The 12,829-nt window shown below is 53.1% G+C and overlaps 1 protein-coding gene across 4 annotated transcripts in view; it reads left to right on the plus strand.

Moving 5' to 3' along the window:
- Positions 1-12,829, plus strand: part of dchs1b (dachsous cadherin-related 1b) — a 115,219-nt gene that overhangs the window by 86,626 nt on the left and 15,764 nt on the right. For 2 of the 4 annotated variants that reach the window (XM_064352655.1, XM_064352656.1), the window contains exons 3-9: positions 2,516-2,707; positions 4,744-4,975; positions 5,608-5,844; positions 6,353-7,393; positions 8,623-8,807; positions 9,238-9,334; positions 9,833-9,990. In XM_064352655.1, the coding sequence (XP_064208725.1) occupies positions 2,516-2,707; positions 4,744-4,975; positions 5,608-5,844; positions 6,353-7,393; positions 8,623-8,807; positions 9,238-9,334; positions 9,833-9,990 (2,142 nt within the window). Of the gene's footprint in view, positions 1-2,515; positions 2,708-4,743; positions 4,976-5,607; positions 5,845-6,352; positions 7,394-8,622; positions 8,808-9,237; positions 9,335-9,832; positions 9,991-10,275; positions 10,315-10,700; positions 10,740-12,829 lie in introns of all 4 variants that reach the window. The other 2 variants (XM_064352658.1, XM_064352657.1) reach the window with 2 other exon arrangements.

Here is a 12,829-nt window from a genome sequence, read left to right on the forward strand (position 1 = left end):
ACAGTGATGTAATGGGGGGATGGGGGTCCCACTCATCTGTAACAGATCCTCTTCTCTGTTGTTACGCTGTCGTTTGGGCGGATATCACATGTCAGATTTAAACAGCGGGGAAGACGGGGAGACTGAGCTGCACTTGACCTGAACCTGCTCGTAAACACAAGCCCCCCCCCCCCCCGCTAAAGTAGTCCTTTACATCCCTTCTTCCTCCACCCCCCCCCCGCCCCCCCCTCCTGCACCAGATACCCAATCTGGGACACTACTGCTCTTACCCCCCCCATGCTAAATTACCCCATCGGCCTCTAGAAGCCCTGCCGTGTCGTCGGCCTGTCTCTGGGCCTCTGGTTTTATAGGGTGGAAGGTTCGCACGACCCACGCCAAACCTGACCCCCTCTCGATTACATCACTCTGGTCAGGCGTCAACCTCTCAACGCCGTCTCCATTCCAAAGTGACAGCTTTGTTTCAAAGCTGACCTTTTACAGTCCAGATTTTCTGATGGGTCTGATGGGTTATTTTAGGTGGGCATCTATGTTTGCGAATGTCATCAGCCTAAAAACCTGCACTGTTACTGTGGAAAGCAAACTGCTCTCATGGTCTTCACATCCACCAGTTCTCTGGTCATACAGTAACCGCATCACTGACCGGACGCTAAAATCTGTGCATCGATTTTATAGGTTGCTCTGGATAAAAGTACCTGCTAATTGACTAAATTTAAATATTCTAAATGGGCGTAATACCAGTATGGTTGTACCCACAAACCAAATCCAGTCTTCTTCCACGCCTCCTGTGTGTCTTTCTCTTGCCAGCATGGCAGCTGATTGGCTCTCGCCATCTGTCCTCCCTACAAACGGGGGCACCTGATTGGCTGAGCTGTTCCTCACGGTCTGAGCACTTGGCCATGGGCCTGTATTTGTGGTGAAGTCACTGCTCCATTGAATAAATTATTTTCAGATGCACACTCACAGTATATATATATATATATATATATATATATATATATATATATATAAACGGGTGATATTTGCTGATCTTGAAAAAGCATGACCAAGGCACTCTTTTTGTTTAAAAAAAAAAAAAGAAAGTTAAAAATGCCGCATTATTAATATCGCGTATCCTCTGTGGAGATATAATTTTTAAAAAGCAACACCAAATGCGTTTTGGCTTTGGCCAGGGTATGTTAAATGTAAATATTGATGGTGATGTATTTCTCCCCGTAGCCTCGCTATTTGTGTAGATGCTGACATGACCAAACCACAGACCAGCACTTTGTTAAGGGTGTATTTATGCAGGGGAACATCATGCTCTACCACACACACCCACACAGCTCAGAAAGACACACGCTCTGTGCTTCCTCCCTGTCCTACCACACACCCTGCTGCACACGCTCCCAGCATGCACTGCACCGCACCCCCTCCCCCCGTACCTCCCCGCCCCCCGCTGCACAGACCCTGCTGCACACACTCCCAGCATGCACTGCAGCACACCACCACTCCCCACCCCTCATTCCTCCCCGCCCCCTGCTGCACACACCCTGCTGCACACGCCTTTCTGCTGCTCTGGGTAAACAGGGCTTGGTCCCAGCATGCACTGCACTCCACCGCCCTCCCAGAACCCCCCCTTTTTTTCTGCACATGCCCTGCTGCTGTTCTGGGTAAACAGGCCTTGCTCCCAGCATGCACTGCACCCTCCTCCCCCATCCCCTCACACACACACACACACACACACACACACCACTCTTGATGCCACACACCCCCGATGGCAGATTGCCCTGCTCTCGTACTGGCTCGGGACGCCCCCTCAAAATGTCACCTCGCCCCGTCCCGCTTCCTCCTCCGCTCCTTGCTGCCTGCCAAACGGGGGCCAGATGGGCCCGTGTGCCCGGTCCCGGGTTCGAGGGGGCGCCCCAGCGACTGTGAAACTGGAGCCACGGATGGAGACAGCGGTATGGAGCGGGACCGGACAGGGGCGTTTGTTTGGTCGACGGCGCAAAGCCGTTCCGTGTGTTCTTACCGGGAGTCCGTTGGCCGGTCACGTTTTGGGTATTTTTGGAATGATTTCAGAAGCGTCTCCAACGTGCCGCACTGATAAGGCAGGCCGTTTGAAGGGACTGGTTTACTGCTCTGCCTGCGCCAGGCAGCTTTTCATCAGCGCTCCCTATGAGGTTCCCTTACAGAAAATAAATATATTGCAATGTATAAAGCTGTATGGATGAAATATATGCATTACTATACAAATGTATATATTTCCCAGTATATTTTCCAACATATAGAAAATTCAGTGTGAAATGCTTCACGGCAATGCATTTTAAGTTATTTAAATTTATCAAACTTTTTGTATATATAGTTACCAATATATAAGTGTTGCAATATATTTCACAGTCTTGATCGTATGTTTTCATTCAGTGAGCTGCAGTGTATTTAAAGTCTGTAAGAGCAGCAGCTGTCATTGGCGGAGAGGCAGCTGTTGAGACAACAATCCTCACGTTTCCACCATTTTGTTCGTTTCGTTTTCCTCCAGGTGACGGCGACCGACGCGGACAGAGGCTCCTTCGGCGCTGTCTCGTACTCCCTGGGGTCGGGCGGCGGCAACGGCGGGAGCCCCGCCCAGTTCACCATCGCCAAGGAGACGGGGCAGATCTGCACCGCCGCGGCGCTGGACCGGGACCAAGGGCCCGCCAGCTACGAGTTCAGCGTCACGGCAGTGGACGGGGTGAGTGGGGGAAAGACACGCCCCTTTCTGTCACAGCCAATCAGCTGCGGAGTATGTCTCCCATGAGCTGGGAGACATACTCAAAATGGGCAAAAATGGGCAAAAATGGGCAAAAATGCAGCGAAATACAACATACACAATACCTCCCAAAATCTGTAAGCGTTTAATTGTGACTATATCTTTGATCTGTGATCACAGTGGAAGGGACATTGGACCTAGAGACCTAGAGACCATGTTTTACACAAGCAGCAAATGGCAAAAATACTCTGAAATGTTTTTTTTTTTTTGCAAAATACCTCCCAAATAAATCTATCTTTAAATTATAATAATGTTTTAAATATGTAATTAAAATAGTGGATCAGAGGTATACACCAAGCAGATAAAGAGGTGTTTGACCCATATGAGGCGTGATGCATGTGAAATACATGCATACAAATACAATCTCAAATGTAGGGGACACAAAATGGCTGTATTTTACGAGCCATGGTGCTGCTGTAATAGGGGCTGCTGAGATGAACATCCCTGTGGAGCTGGTCAGCAGCCAATGACAAGCCTTTCATTAAATAATTCGAAAAAAAACGGCCAATAGGGGCTCCCTCTCTGGCTGGCTCCGGCCGAAAGGGGCGGAGCAAAAAAAAAACGGCTTACATGCAAAATGGGTGAAATGATTGGAAGCGGCAGCAGCCATGCAAAAGCAATCAGAGGGAGGGAAAGGCCTTGAAGCCTGTCAGCCAGCAATATTTAAGACTTCTCAGCACTGGGCTTCTTAACCCCAACCCCCATCCCCCACACACACCACCCCCCACCTCCCCTCCGGTCCTAAGAGTCATTGGTATCTATCTAAATGAAAAGCCAATGAACCTAATAGTTCCCAGGAGGCCGCTGTAGGCCCATGTCCTCACCGAAGGATAGATTCTACCTCCTTTTCTGCCTCCCCCCATCACCCCCCCTGGGAGATTACTCAACTCTGTCCCTCCACTGATAGGCTGTTTGCTGACCACTACGAGCGTCTCTCTCTCTCTCTCTCTCTCTCTCTCTCTCTCTCTCTCTCTCTCTCTCTCTCTCTCACTCTCCATCTCCTCTCTCTCTTCCTCTCTCTCCTCTCCTCTCCACTCTCCTCTCTCCTCTCTCTCTCTCCTCTCTCTCTCACTCTCCATCTCTCTCTCTCTCTCTCTCACTCTCCATCTCTCTCTCTCTCTCTCTCTCTCTCTCTCTCCATCTCCATCTCTTTCTCTTTGACGCCAGCCGCTGCTCGTTTAGTGGCTTTTAATTATTAACGGCGGTCGTAAAAACTGCTGCTTCAAACGCAGGCTGGAGGAGAGCAGAGCCTTTTAACCCGCTGGTATTTAGAGGGCTTCTCTGTGTGTGTGTGTCTGTGGCGCATACATCACGGATACGTGGTTACAGTGCATCTCACCATGACAGGCACAGCATCCCGCTCCTCTTTATATACTGTGGACCTTTGTGCCACTCTGCTTCTAGTGTGCAATTTGTAGAGAGTTAAGAGAGTCTGCCCTTTAGCTGCGTGGTGAAGTGTGTGTGTGTGTGTGTGTGTGTGTGTGTGTGTGTGTTTGTGTTTGTGTTGAAATCTCAACTGGAATTGTTTCCAGACGTCTCCATTTCGCCAAAAGCTGACTGCACATGCTTGCAGGCCGATGAAACTGAGAACAGTTGTAAAATAAAGCAGTAAATATTCCTCTGTGAAAAGTTGTTATGAATCATATGGTAAAGAGACGAGCACCTGTGTAAGGTGAAACAAACACATCTTTACTACCAGGCGTGAGCAAAAACAACACAATTAGCACTCAGTGTTCTTGTGACACAAAACGTTCTCAGAATGTTGCTGCCATGTTGTGCCAATGTTATAACATTGACAAAACATTCCAGTAACATTGTGGAAACATTTTGTGTAGGCTGGCTGGTTCTTCCCTCTCTACCACTTTGCAAAGCAGCCCATGCCTCCGCCATTTTGGGCGTACTTCTGAATAAGGTGTGCCGTTTTTGTCGTGCCTCCCCCCTCCTTCCCCCCCCCTCAGGGTGGCCTGAGTTCCACGGCCCGCGTGACGGTCCAGCTCCAGGACATCAACGACAACCGACCCACCTTCTACCCGCTGCACTACGCCGTGAGCCTGAGCTCACAGAGCGCGCCCGGGACCTCCGTCGCCAGGGTGACGGCCTTCGACCCCGACGCGGGGGAGAACGGGAGGGTGACCTACCGCACGGCGCCCGGCGGGGGCTCCTCCTTCTTCACCCTAAACAAGGACACAGGTGAGCACGCCCTGATACCCCCCCAGCCCCTGCTGAGTATTTAGGGTTTAACTTTGCTGCTGAGAACTGTGCTTAGGGTTTAAATTCTTTTTTTCTTAGTTCAGTCAGTTTGAATTCAAAATTCATTTGAATTCATGAACTGAAAATTGAGGTGGTGCAGTGACAGACAGCGACGGTGTCGCCCCACAGAAAGATGGTGCAGGGTTTGAATCCTGGCAGACTGCCTTTCTGTGTGGAGTTTGGCATGTTCTGTCCATGTCCACGTGGATTTCCTCTGGGTGCTTCGGAGTCCAAAGAATTGCATGTCAACTGAAGAGTCTAAATTGTCTTTGGGTTATGACTGTGTGAGTATATGGTGTGTGAGCCTTGAGATGGATTGCCGACCTGTCCCAGGTGTATTCCTGCCTTTCACCCAAATTGAAATTGGAATTGAAATTGAATTGACGGACGGATGGATGGATGGAGCTGAAAATTGCCTGTAATGTTCTGTGAGGGTTTTTCAATAACCGAAATAAATCTCTGTGGTTGAAATGGGACTAACCCCAGCTCTGATCCACTGTGATGATGTCACTGTGTGGGGTTTGATCTCACTGAGACCTCTCTTCCCCGCCCCCCCCTCGTCCCCCCCGCAGGTGTGATCTCCCTGTCCCGTTCCCTCCACGGAAAGGCCAATTCGGTCATCCCCATGGTGATCTCGGCGCAGGACGGGGGCGGGCTCACCGCCCCGGTGAACGCCAGGGTGAACATCAGCGTGGTGGCGGGCTCGGTGGCGCCCCCTGTGTTCGAGCAGGCGCAGTACTTCTTCGCCGTCAGCGAGGACGTGCTGCGGGGAACGGTGGTGGGCGTGGTCAGGGCCAACAGCCGGAGCAGTAAGTGTGCATGTCTGCGACACTCCGAAATTTAACGGGGGCAGGCCAGGCCCTATGGTCCCACAGTACACCCCTTTACAAATGAGCCATGGACACCCAAATCACCACAGCCTGTAGGTTGAGATTTTGTGGATTCAGTCTTTGATAGAGCGGTTGTACAAAAAGGCATCTGAACACTTCAAATTTATATTTAGTTTAAATTTATTTAGATAACTGTCTTTTTTTAGGTGTCACCATAAAAATACACCTGCACAACACAGTGCACTGTACTGCGCAATCATGTACACACATGTCAAAACAAACTGAAAATAAACATACATTGATGAAAATAGAGGTACTGCACTGTTGCACACCACAATGCACAATTTACTGTGGACATTTATGCTGCTACTGTAATGGCTTCTAGTGTGTAGTTTGAGTAGGAGTTAGAGAGTCTGCTCCTTAGCTGTTCAGTGAAATGTGGTGTCCTGACGTGTTTGTGTGTGTGTGTGTGTGTGTGTGTATGTAGGTTCCTCCAAAGATGTCTTCTACACCATCTCCTCGGGCGATCCGGACGGCTACTTCACGGTGGACCCGGAGACGGGCTCCCTGCGGACCAGCCTGCCGCTGGACCACGAGGCCCGGTCCTCGCTGGACCTGGAGGTGCAGGCGCGGTCGGGCTCGCCCCCGGCCTACGGCCAGACGCGGGTCCGCGTCACCGTCGCCGACGTCAACGACAACGCCCCCAGCTTCCTGCCCTCGTCCTCCGAGTCCCTCCTGCTGCCCGAGGCCACGGAGGTGGGCGCGGTGGTGTACCGGGTCCGAGCCGAGGACCGCGACTCAGGCCCCAACGGCCAGCTGACCTTCGACCTGGCCTCGGCGGGCGGCCAGCGCACCTTCGCGGTGGACCGGGCCAGCGGGGAGGTGCGCCTGATCGGCGGGCTCTCGTACGAGACGGCCCCGCGCTACGACCTGGCGGTGACGGCGCGCGACGGGGGCGTGCCCCAGCTCAGCTCCACCTTCGCGCTGGCGGTGCACGTGCAGGCCGAGGACCAGCAGGGCCCCGCCTTCGACACGCTGGTCTACCGCGTGGAGCTGCGGGAGGGCACGCCCCTCGGCACCCGCTTCCTGCAGGTGCGGGCGCTCAACCGGGAGGGGGGCGGGGCCAACGGAGGCTCCGCCCACCCCGGCGGGGGGCCGGCCTACCACCTGCGGCCGGACGGGGACGCGGCGGGCTTCGGCGTCGCCCCCGACAGCGGGTGGCTGTTTGTGAAGAGCGCCCTGGACCGCGAGGCCAAGGACGTGTACCTGCTGACGGTCCACGCCACGTCCGGCAGCGGGCACCTCAAGAGGACGGGCAGCGCCACCGTCAGGGTCTCGGTGACGGACGAGAACGACAACCCGCCCCGCCTGACGCGGGACCGCGCCTTCCTGGCCGTGCGCGAGAACCTGCCCGCCGGCACCGGGTTCGGGAGGGTGTCGGCCACCGACCGGGACGCCGGCCTCAACGCCCGCCTCGCCTACCGCCTCCTGCACTCGGACGCCAACTTCCAGATCAACTCTCAGACCGGTGAGCGGGGACGCCTGGGCCCCTCTTCCGAAATTTCAGGGGGTCCCGGAGAGAGCCACATGGTCTACTAATGTTTTTAGGGTGATAATGTAGTCCAGGGCTGCCCAACACTGTTCCTGCAGATCTACTGTCCTGGAGGTTTTCACTCTGACCCTAACAAAGCTCACCTCATTCAGCAGCTAGAGATCTCGTTGAGCTGCTAATTAGTAGAATCAGGTGTGCCAAATTAGGGTTCCAATGAAAACCTACGGGACCACAGATCTCCAGGAACAGGGTTGGGCAGCCTGGGTGTAGTCTAATGGTTTGGTAACTGGCTGTGTAACTTACAGGTTGCAGGTTTCATTCCTGGATGGATCATAGCTGTTGTACCCTTTAGCGAAGGGCTTGTATCAGCTAAAAACGAGAAGCTGCATAAGTCATTCTTGATAAAAATGTCAGGTAACTGTTTGCAGTGCAACAATTTTGGACCCAGGAAACCGGGTGGGGCTAGTTAACTGCATAATCAGCTGCTGTAGTTGCTCAGTGAAGCACTGAGTAACCGCACACAAGCTAGCAGACCCTGCAGCTCTCCAGGACCAGGGATACAGATGCCTGATCCCAGACACTTCCGGTCGGAGGGCAGCGTGCCCGCCCGCGCCTGTGCCCGGGGGTGGACCAGTGCCACCCACCTGCGGGCAGAGAGGACAGGTGGTCCCCTCACCCGCTGGGGAACGATGTGCCATCTGTTGGCCCAAAGCCTGCCGTCAGGAACATTCTATTCCCATGATGCTCTTGAGCTGTGAACCCCAGTCTCAATATGCTCTCCCTGACCTCGTGTTTTCTCATCTGTCGCTTTCTCCCTCTCTCTTCCCGTCTTTTTTCCCCCCTGTTCTCCCCCCTCCCGCTCTCTATCTCTCTCTCACGCACACACTAAGGGGAAGCAGTGGGTTGGTTTTTGATATTTGATCCAACTGGGGGCCCTTTGATTATGCGATGAAACATGCATTTCTCCTGTTGCTGCTGTGTTTAATAGTCAAATAAAGTTCTGTTAAAGCTCATCCTCCACCTCTCTCTCTGCCCCCCCCCCACTCTCACTCCCCTTCTCTCACCCTTTCTCTCTTCCCTGTTTTCTCTTTCCCCCTCTCCCCTCCCCCCACCTCTCTCTCTCTACCCCCATCTCTCTCTCTCTCTCTCTCTTTTGGCCCCCCCTCTTCCCTCTCCCTCCCTCCCTCTCTCTCTGCCCCCCATAGGTGAGATCAGCACCAGGGTGGTGCTGGACCGTGAGCACCAGTCCAGTTACCAGCTGGTGGTGGTGGTGCAGGACGGGGGCACGCCCCCCCGCAGTGCCACGGGCACCGCCCACATCACCATGCTGGACGACAACGACAATGCCCCCTCCTTCACCCACGCGCCCGGGGGGGAGCTCCTCCTGCAGGTGAACCTGACCCATCCCCCCGCACCCCCTCCCCAAAACCAGATATTCAACTCCTACATTCCTTCCATCCATTCCTTCCATGCATTACTGTTAAATTTATAGCCCGCATATTTGCTATATATTGCAGTGTAGAGCAGTCATTTTTGTAAAGCCTGCTTCTTACAGGATTGATTGTACTTGGCCACGCCTCCCTAATGAATATTCATAAGATGTGTGGAATTGGGAATAATGTTCAGATGGAATGTTCAGCGTTAAGAATGCAGAGCTGGGACGGTCTGGTCTGCCTGTAGAATCCGTGCGTGCCTAGTTTGTGTGTCATTGTGAGGACGACTTCCTCACTGCCTGCTGTGGTTGTGCCCTGTCCCACCGCAACATCTGACTGTGTCTCCCCCAAACCCCCCGTCCCGTCCCGTCCCGTCCCTCTCCACAGGTGCTGGAGGGCCAGGCCTCTGGTTCCATAATCGGGGTGCTGCAGGCCAAAGACCCGGACGAGGGGGAGAACAGCACCGTATACTACTCTCTGTCAGGTGAGGGCGGGGCCTGGGTGAGCGACATGCCGACGGTCCAATCACAGAGCCGGAAAAGAGACCGTTGTTCCCAGCCATACCCATATAGCAAGTTTATGTTGATGAAAAGTTGTGGTGAATAATATTCTGCTACAGCTCAGTTGTCTTTCTCAGGGGTGACTTAATGCCGAACGTTTTACTGCGTACATTTTATTGTGAATTTTTACATGCTGAAAAATTATCTGCAGGCCTACATACCTGGATGCAGGAATTTCAGGCACCCTTGGGCAGAAGTGAAATGGAAAAAGTTTGTAAAAGCCAGCGAGTTTGGGCTGTAAATCGTAGTCTGGGCAGCACGCGGAGAGAGAGAGAGAGTACATGTGGTCCCTACTGGACTCAAATGAGATAATTCAGAGTTGAGCTCACGCGCGCGTGTTCTTCGCTGAGTGGTACGGGACGAGAGTAGGTGTCGTGTGAGAGCTGGCTCCTGATTGGCTGTCCTGCCTGTGCGGGCTGCAGGTCCCCGGGCCGAGCGGTTCTCCCTGGACCCGAACACAGGCGAGCTGCGCACCTCGTCCCCGCTGAGCCAGGCCGAGAGGGCGGAGTACGGATTCACTGTGACCGCCACTGACCGGGGCGTGCCCCCCCGGAGCACCGACTGCACCCTGCGCGTACAGGTGAGATTATACAGGTGCCCTGCGCGTACAGGTGAGATTATACAGGTGCCCTGCCGACAGGGAGTATACGTGCCCTGCCATACAGGTGAGATTATTCAGGTGCCCTGTGTGTACAGGTGAGATTATACAGGTGCTCTGCGCATACAGGTGAGATTATACAGGTGCCTTGTGTGTACAGGTGAGATTATACAGCTGCCCTACGCGTACAGGTGAGATTATACAGGTGCCCTGCGCGTACAGGTGAGATTATACAGGTGCCCTGTGTGTACAGGTGAGATAATACAGGTGCCCCCCCGGAGTACCGACTGCACCCTGCGCGTACAGGTGAGATTATACAGGTGTCCTGTGTGTACAGGTGAGATTATACAGGTGCCCTGCGCGTACAGGTGAGATTATACAGGTGCCCTGCGCGTACAGGTGAGATTATACAGGTGCCCTGTGTGTACAGGTGAGATTATACAGGTACTCTGTGTGTACAGGTGAGATTATACAGGTGCCCTGCACGTACAGGTGAGATTATACAGGTGCCCTGCACGTACAGGTGAGATTACACACATGCCCTATGTGCACAGGTGAGATTATACAGGTGTCCTGTGTGTACAGGTGAGACTATACAGGTACTCTGTGCTTACGGGTGAGATCATACAGGTGCCCTGCGCATACAGGTGAGATTATACAGGTGCCCTGCGCGTACAGGTGAGATTATACAGGTGCCCCCCCGGAGTACCGACTGCACCCTGCTCATACAGGTGAGATTATACACGTGCCCTGTGAGTACAGGTGAGGCTATACAGGTGCCCTGCGCGTACAGGTGAGATTATACAGGTACTCTGCGCGTACAGGTGAGATTATACAGGTGCCCTGCGCGTACAGGTGAGATTATACAGGTGCTCTGTGTGTACAGGTGAGATTATACAGGTGACCTGTGTGTACAGGTGAGATTAAACAGGTGCCCTGCGCGTACAGGTGAGATTATACAGGTGTCCTGCGCATACAGGTGAGATTATACAGGTGCCCTGTGCGTACAGGTGAGATTATACAGGTGTCCTTCAGGTGAGACAGGTGACAGCACTGTTACCTTTACACAGGTGCCCTGTCCATACAGGTGATATCACTGCCACCCTTATACAGGTACTTTGTACCTGCAGATGACATCCCTGTGACTCTCATCCAGGTACTGTACAGGTAATGCCCCTGTCTGCAGTGTAAGCCATCTCCTCTGCTGGCCTGGGGCTCTCCTGGCCTCCATCTCTCTGAGCTCCTGCAGTCTGAGCCAGACCCCGCGGGCCTTCAGGCTCAGTAGCGCTCATACTGCGCTGCGTGAGAAACGCATTAATCCAGACCCCGCGGCTGAGCTCCGGCCCAGACAAACACTGCATATTTCACTGCCCCCCCCTCCCTCCCCCCCCCCCCCACCCCCGGGCCCCTGGGCCCCGCGTCCCGGCTCAGAGGCGAACCGTGCGCCTGCCGACCGACCGGGCGTGACGCGCGAACCCCCAACGCGGCGTCCCGAGGGTCCCAGTCCGCCTCCCGCGCCGCGCCGGGCGACCCCGAACATCTCGCGCACGCTCTCGGGAATTTAAGCCGGTGGCGGGGATTCCCCTGGAGGGGTTTCTTTTTTGTTTTTTCCTGGAGGAGAGCGCGCTCTCCTCCTCGGATGTCGTTTCGGCGGTCTCGCCGCAGACGACGGGCGAAAGGGGTCTCGCGTTACTGTCCCTCTCCACCTCCTGAGGGACTTGACAGGGAAAAAACAAATGGAAAAAAAAGAAAAAAACGGGACATTTCAATTTGGAAATTTGAAAGAAAAAAAAAACACGACGACGTCTGAAGCAAGTGCTTCCAGCTGGGTTGAGATGAAGGCCAGCTGCGGTCTCTCTGCCGACCGAGGTCAGGACCGGCGGCTTCGACACTTACCCGTACGGTAGCCAGCGAGGGCGGGAGGCCCCGGGACGCGCTCTCGGGTAGCGGATAGCGTTGAAGTCCGTCCCAGGCATTGTTCCTCCGTAGGCCCGGGCGTAGTACCAGGCTGGGCTGGAAGGCAGGATGTCGTAAATCCTCACACGCGATCGCTGGGAGAAAAAAAAATCCGAGGCCCGGTTTGTAATGAGCGCGGGGGAAACCGTTTCGTTTTTTTTCCTTTTTGCTTTTTTCTTTTTTTTTTTTTTTTTTTTGCCCGACCCCCTACTACAAATTTTCACTGTCTTCACAGTCTGAGAGCGGTGAAAAGCTGTCCAAACTCTACTACGGTTTAAAAATATTGCTACGTTTGAGGAAATGTACCTCATTATAAAATGTACCCCTCCTCAAAACTACCTTGGTGAAAGCTAAATTATTCAAAGTGGTGTATCATTTAGGCGATTACTTATATTTCGTGGATATGAAAGAAGTTAAATAGCGATCTGTACGGAGTTGTTGCTGGTATCGCTCCATCCTACAGAAACTGCTTAAACATTTGGCGTTGTTACATTTCGTTGTAATGCTGCAAAAGTTTATGGAATCTGGCAGGTTGCGATCCGCTTTTGTTTCGAGTTTATACGCTTTTAAGTGTTTCGCTGGAAAATTCTGTTCGGTAATGCCGCAGTCATGTCTCTGTTGTACTAGGAATGCACCATAAAACTTTTCTCCAGATAGATTTATTACACTGCTGTTGCTGAATGAAGGAAATATGGGCAAATACACAATGCTGACAATTTAGCCCATCTAGAGCAGAAGAACATGCGAATACTAATTGAGAACAGGCCATTCAGCCCAACTAGAACATAAGAACATAAGGATACTCATTGAGACCTGGCCATTCGGCCCATGTAGGGTCATCGTTTACCTACAGAATAGAGAGTAT

Source organism: Anguilla rostrata, chromosome 9, assembly GCF_018555375.3.
Source record: "Anguilla rostrata isolate EN2019 chromosome 9, ASM1855537v3, whole genome shotgun sequence".
Taxonomy (NCBI): domain Eukaryota; kingdom Metazoa; phylum Chordata; class Actinopteri; order Anguilliformes; family Anguillidae; genus Anguilla; species Anguilla rostrata.